Source organism: Sapajus apella, unplaced genomic scaffold (genome assembly GCF_009761245.1).
Source record: "Sapajus apella isolate SASKATOON/1434 unplaced genomic scaffold, GSC_monkey_1.0 scaffold53, whole genome shotgun sequence".
Taxonomy (NCBI): domain Eukaryota; kingdom Metazoa; phylum Chordata; class Mammalia; order Primates; family Cebidae; genus Sapajus; species Sapajus apella.
In genome coordinates this window covers 10,650,855-10,657,091 of record NW_022436993.1, presented here as the reverse complement: position 1 = coordinate 10,657,091, position 6,237 = coordinate 10,650,855, and the positions used below count along the sequence as shown (strand labels likewise).

Genomic DNA, 6,237 nt, shown 5'->3' with positions numbered 1-6,237 from the left:
ATGGGAAAGATATTATTGATAGAGACCTGCCACAGAAAGAAACCCAATGGATACTGGTAATGCAACTACTCTCTTTAGAAAAGACCTCCAAGACAGCATGCTTTTACTATCAGTCTGGTGAAGGTGGAGGTGGCTGGCATAAATAGTAACAAAGAAATATTCTTTGAGTCCCTACCTAACATGAAAGGCCATGCCAACAGTTTCATAAATTATCACGTTTTATTTGTATGAGTCAGATATCACGGTGACCATTTTACAAAGAGAAAAAATGAAGATCAGAAGGATTGAATGACTTGACATGGTAGCAAAATGAGTGGGGCAGCTTTGGTCAAACCAAACTTTGGGTCTCATCTTAGAATAGTAGCCACCTCCTTTGGTGCTTGGAGACATTGTTACTCACCTACTGCAATATAAAATTATTCCCATTTTAAGATACTTTGTTTAGGCAACTTCACATTTGCTAAATTGCAGTTTGAGGATTCCTTTCACATGAAGTTGGAGGATCTGGCTGTACTCTTTGGGCATCTGATGGAAACCACGTTTAGGTAGCATGTTGTCGTAATAGTGATGGCTGACAGGTGTGTCTTCTACAGTTTTAGAGAAGGGCCAGAATCCATACAGCTTCACGTTTTCACACAGTTCCACTGCAACACTTGTGATCATCAAACCGGTGGACAGGCGGTACGCGGTCACACCTTTAGTTCTCCAGAAAAGGGCCAGATGTCTCAGGTACTTGGGATGGAAAAACAGAACCTTTTGTCTTGCTTTAGACTCTTTGAGTGTGTGGTACACTTTAAAAGAGGTACCCGTATTGGCCCTGAAGGAAAATGCTGGCAGAAGAAGAAATGCATCTCCATAGGTTGCAATGTCCTCCAGAAATAGGGCTTTCTTTTCCTTTAAGTTCCCATATCTGCCAAATTAAAAAAATATTATAGTATTCCCAAGAATAATCAAAGTAGCAGTTTTGATAACATGAAGCTGAATTTACCATTGGTCAAAAAACTGAACCATTTATATACTGTATATAAAACGGAGTGTGGACTCAGATAAAACTCTTTCAAGTAAGCATTATGTCAGTATCAATGGTGTATCTTCTACTATCTTTCTTGGAATCCTTTCAATTTCTGCTTTCTTACTGGGCTGCACTCATACTGAACAGACATTTCTTGTATTGTTTTCTATTTCTTTCAGTAATTTGTCCTAAAGTTGCTTTTTGTTATTGAAACATCTTCCAAATGTATAACAATAAAATATTTCTTCAGGCTAGGTACAGTGGCTCATGCCTGTAATCCTAGCACTTTGGGAAATCGAGGTGGGTGGATCACAAGGTCAGGAGATTAAGACCAGCCTGGCCAACATGGTGAAATCCCGTCTCTACTAAAAATACAAAAATTAGCTGGGTGTTGTGGCACATGCTTGTAATCCCAGCTACTCCAGAGGCTAAGGTCCGAGAATTGCTTGAACCCAGGAGGCAGAGGTTGCCAAGATTGTGCTGCTGCACTCCAGCTGGGGTGATAGAGCGAGACTTTGTCTTAAAAAAATTAAAAAATATATATTTTTTCAAGCATAGCATGCATATCAATACATTTTTAAAATTCATTTAGCTGCACACTTATGATTTGTGCACTTTTTAATTGTACTTTAGATTCTGGGAAATGTGGAGATCATGCAGGATTGTTGCATAGGGACATACATGGCAAGGTGGTTTGCTGCCTCCATCCCTCCGTCACCTATATCTGGTATTTCTCCCCATGTTATCTTCCCCCAACCTCCCCACCCTCCACTGGCCCTCCCCTAAGCCCCCCAACAAGCCCCAGTGTGTGATGTTCCCCTCCCTGTGCCCACGTGTTCTCATTGTTCAACACCCGCCTATGAGTGAGAACATGTGGTGTTTGGTTTTCTGTTCTTGTGTCAGTTTGCTGAGAATGATGGTTTCCAGGTTCATCCATATCCCTACAAAGGACATAAACTCATAGTTTTTTACGGCTGCATAGTATTCCATGGTCTATATATGCCACATTTTCCTTGTCCAGTCTATCATCAATAGACTTTTGGGTTGGTTCCAGGTCTTTGCTATTATAAACAGGGCTGCAATGAACATAAGTGTGCATGTGTCTTTATAATAGAATGATTTATAATCCTTTGGGTATATATGCAATAATGGGATTGTGGGGTCAAATGGAATTTCTATTTCTAGATTCTTGAGGAATTGCCACACCATCTTCCACAATGGCCGAACTAATTTATACTCCCACCAATAGTGTAAAAGTATTCCTATTTCTCCACATCCTCTCCAGCATCTGCTGTCTCCAGATTTTTTAATGATCGCCATTCTAATTGGCATGAGGTGGTATCTCAATGTAGTTTTGATTTGCATTTCTCTAATGACCAGTGATGATGAGCATTTTTTCATATGTTTGTTGGCCTCATATATGTCTTCTTTTGAAAAGTGTCTGTTCATATCCTTTGCCCACTTTTGAATGGGTTTATTTGTTTCTTGTAAATCTGTTTTAGTTCTTTGTAGATTCTGGATATTAGCCCTTTGTCAGTTGGGTACATTGCAAAGATCTTTTCCCATTCTGTTGGTTGCCAGTTCACTCTAATGATTGTTTCTTTTGCTGTAAAGAAGCGCTGGAGTTTAATTAGGTCCCATTTGTTTATTTTGGCTTTTGTTGCCAGTGCATTTGGTGTTTTAGTCATGAAGTCCTTGCCTACACCTATGTCCTGAATGGTATTGCCTAGGTTTTCTTCTAGGGTTTTTATGGTGTTAGCTCTTATGTTTAAGTCTTTAATCCATCCGGAGTTAATTTTAGTGTAAGGTGTCAGGAAGGGGTCCAGTTTCTGCACTTATTTCATTATATGTTTCCTTTAGAAAACTTAAAGTAGGCCGGGCACAAAGGCTCATGCCTCTCAGCACTTTGGGAGGCTGAGGCGGGAAGATCACTTGAAGCCAGGAGTTTGAGACCAGTCTGGGTAACACAGCGAGACCCTGCCCCCCCCACCTCTATTAAAAATGAAAAGAATTAGCTGGGCACAGTTGTGCATGCCTGTAGTCCCAGCTACTTGGCAGGCTGAGGTGAGAGGAAACCGTGAGCCCAGGAGTTTGAGGCTACAGTGGCCTGTGATTGCACTGCTGCATTCTAAACTCAGTGACAAATTGAGGCAAAGAAAGAGAGAAAGAGAAAGAGAGAGAAACAAAGAAGGAGAAAGGACAGAAGGAAGGGAGGGAGGGAGGGAAAACTTACAATATCTAAATGCAAATATAGATATACATATATATTATTTTAAAAATTTTCCTCCGTGCATTGCAGTAGCCATACGTATGACTTAAATAACTTGGTATCCTAGTAAGCATAATTGTGAGTGTTTAGAAAATATGCTTTGAAAGGCAGGTTCAATATTTTATTTTCTTTCAAGAGATGCTATAACTATCAGTAGGAACATACTCTATTACTGATGTTTATCAGTCACTTTTGATGAAAACAATGGAGTAAAAACTATGTATAAGAGTTTTCATTATCCAACACTTTTATGGTAGTTACGTTGCAGAAATGAAAGATGGTAATTATTTGTTGGTAATAAACTCTCCAACATGATAACTGTATTCTGCCAGGTTGCCTTAGAGCTTATTCTCTGAAGTTTCTAAATAGAGTAAGTTTTATCAAGAAAGTGCTACCGAGATAGAAAGTAATGCTAACACTAAAAGAAAATGAAAAAGGCCGGGTGCGGTGGCTCATGCCTGTAATCCCAGAGCTTTGGGAGGCAGAGGCGGGCGGATTATCTAAGATCAGAAGTTCAAGGCCAGCCCGGCCAACATGGTGAAACCCTATCTCTACTAAAAATACAAAATTAGCTGGGCATGGTGGCTCATGCCTGTAATCCCAGCTACTTGGGGGGCTGAGGCAGGACAATCTCTTGAACCCAGGAGGAAAAGGTTGCGGTGAGCCGAGATCCTGGCTGACACAGTGAAAAACCATCTCTACTAAAAGTCTTGTTACACAGGAGCCTGGGCAACAAGAGCAAAACTCCCTGTCCAAAAAAAAAAGGGGGAAAAAAAGTGGCTTCATTATTGTTAAAGAGATGAAATAAATGTGTTCTCATTTGATTAGCTTATGACATTGGAAATACAACTGAGTCATAACTCTTATGAACAACAACCTTGACAGAATGCAACATTTGCAAATGAATTCTTATATATTTTTCCAAAAAGTCATTCCGCCTGTATTGCCAAGTCAGCCTCAGCAACAAGATTAGTGCTTAAGCTAGAATCCTGTTGAACAATGAAAAAATGTTCTTGACCAGTTACGTAACTTGCTGGTACTTACTTCAGAGTTATGATACTGGGATTTATAGTCACAAGATTTGTTTTACTGCCAACATCTTTACTAACATCTCCTGTGGTTGGGGGGAGGTTACATCTGAAATTTTAAAAGAAAATTATTTTCAAAATAGAACTTGTTAAAAAAAGATTGTATACACACATACGCACACATACATGTATATATAATAATTGTCCTTATATTGGATAAATCATTGCTATTAAGAGAGCCTCAGAATCCATTTGGTTTCTATTTAAAATGATTTAATGTAGTAATTATTCAGCTCTTAGTTGACATTTCAATGTTGTATAAAATATACACTTTTTTTTTTTTTTTTTTTTGAGATGGAGTCTTGCTCTGTTGCCCAAGCTGGAGTGCAGTGGCACTATCTCAGCTCACTGCAACCTCCATCTCCCAGGTTCAAGTGATTCTCCTGCCTCAGTCTCCTGAATAGCTGAGACTACAGGCATGCACCCAGCTGATTTCTGCATTTTTAGTAGTGATAGGGTATCACCATGTTGGCCAGGCTTGTCTCAAACTCCTGACCTCAAGTGATTCACCTGCTTCGGCCTCCCAAAGTGCTGGGATTGCAGGCATGAGCCCCCATGCCTGACTAAACTATACAAATTTGATAAATGCTTTCAATATGGACAATAACTTTTGTAAGTAACAAAACCAGAAATGACAATTACACCTTGTCTAAGTTTAGAAGAGTTTCCAATCATTTTATTAAAATTGTTATTTATATTATTTATATTAATGATGTTCCCATAGTGGTATGATCACCCACTTGCATGTTCTTAAAAAAATTGATGCACTGTTACTAAAGTTATACAGTCTACCAGAAGCAAAGACTACATTAAAAAAATCAAAACTTCCCGATTCCCATGTGGATAGTTTTGCCACCAAATTATGGTGTTAATAAATAAAATCCTAATGTTCTTATAGTGATGTTTTTCATACTAATGTTCTCATCTTCCTTTGAGTACTAATTTGCTTTTAAATTGGAAAACAAAATAAGAATTCTAATTTTGAGTAATTATATTCTTGTCACAAGAAAGGAAAAATTGGTTATGACTTTCTAAATCTCATTTACTGAAGTTCAAGTAGTAAGGCTAAAAACATAAGAAGGGCGCATCCTGGAGTGCTTCCTGAAAAAGGCTATTCAAAGCTGATGTGATCTGTGACATGACTGAGGATGAAATACGCCATTCCATGTCCTATAAAACACATGAGGCCAGGCGTGGTGCCTCATGCCTGTAATCCCAGCACTTTGGGAGGCCAAGGTGGGCGGATCACCAGGTCAGGAGGTCAAGACCATCCTGGCTAACACAGTGAAAAATGGTCTCTACTAAAAACACAAAAAATTAGCCGGGTGTGGTGGCACACGCCTGTAGTCCCAGCTACTCTGCAGGCTGAAACAGGAGAATCACTTGAACCTGGGAGGCAGAGGTTGCAGTGAACTGAGATCACACCGTTGCACTCCAGCCTGAATGATAGAGAAGATTCCCTCTCAAAAAAGAAGAATGAATTAATTAAACATGAACTTCTTCCCTCACTGATATAAAAGCTATGTCAGAAAATGAATATTTTTATAATATATAATTTTATAATATATATTTATAATTTATAATTTTATAATATATAATATATATTTAATAATTTTATATTTATAATTATATGATAGTTATAATTATATACTTGTATTATATTTTATATGTAATATAATTATAAAATAATTATATATATTTTTATATAACATTATATATATAATTTATATATAATATAATATATAATATATTTTATATATTATATTATAATTATATAATATATAACATTTAATAATATATTATAAAACATTATATTATATATATTATATATTATTAAATATTATAATATATTATAATATATAATACTA

The 6,237-nt window shown here is 37.3% G+C and overlaps 1 protein-coding gene across 1 annotated transcript in view; it reads right to left on the bottom strand.

Moving 5' to 3' along the window:
• Positions 1-200: 200 nt before the first annotated feature.
• Positions 201-6,237, bottom strand: part of ST8SIA6 (ST8 alpha-N-acetyl-neuraminide alpha-2,8-sialyltransferase 6) — a 136,124-nt gene continuing 130,087 nt past the window's right edge. The window contains exons 7-8 of the mRNA XM_032244130.1: positions 4,326-4,418; positions 201-910 (exon numbers count right to left, since the gene is read on the bottom strand). Coding sequence (XP_032100021.1) covers positions 442-910; positions 4,326-4,418 — 562 coding nt within the window. The 3' untranslated portion in view covers positions 201-441. The remainder of the gene's footprint in view (positions 911-4,325; positions 4,419-6,237) is intronic.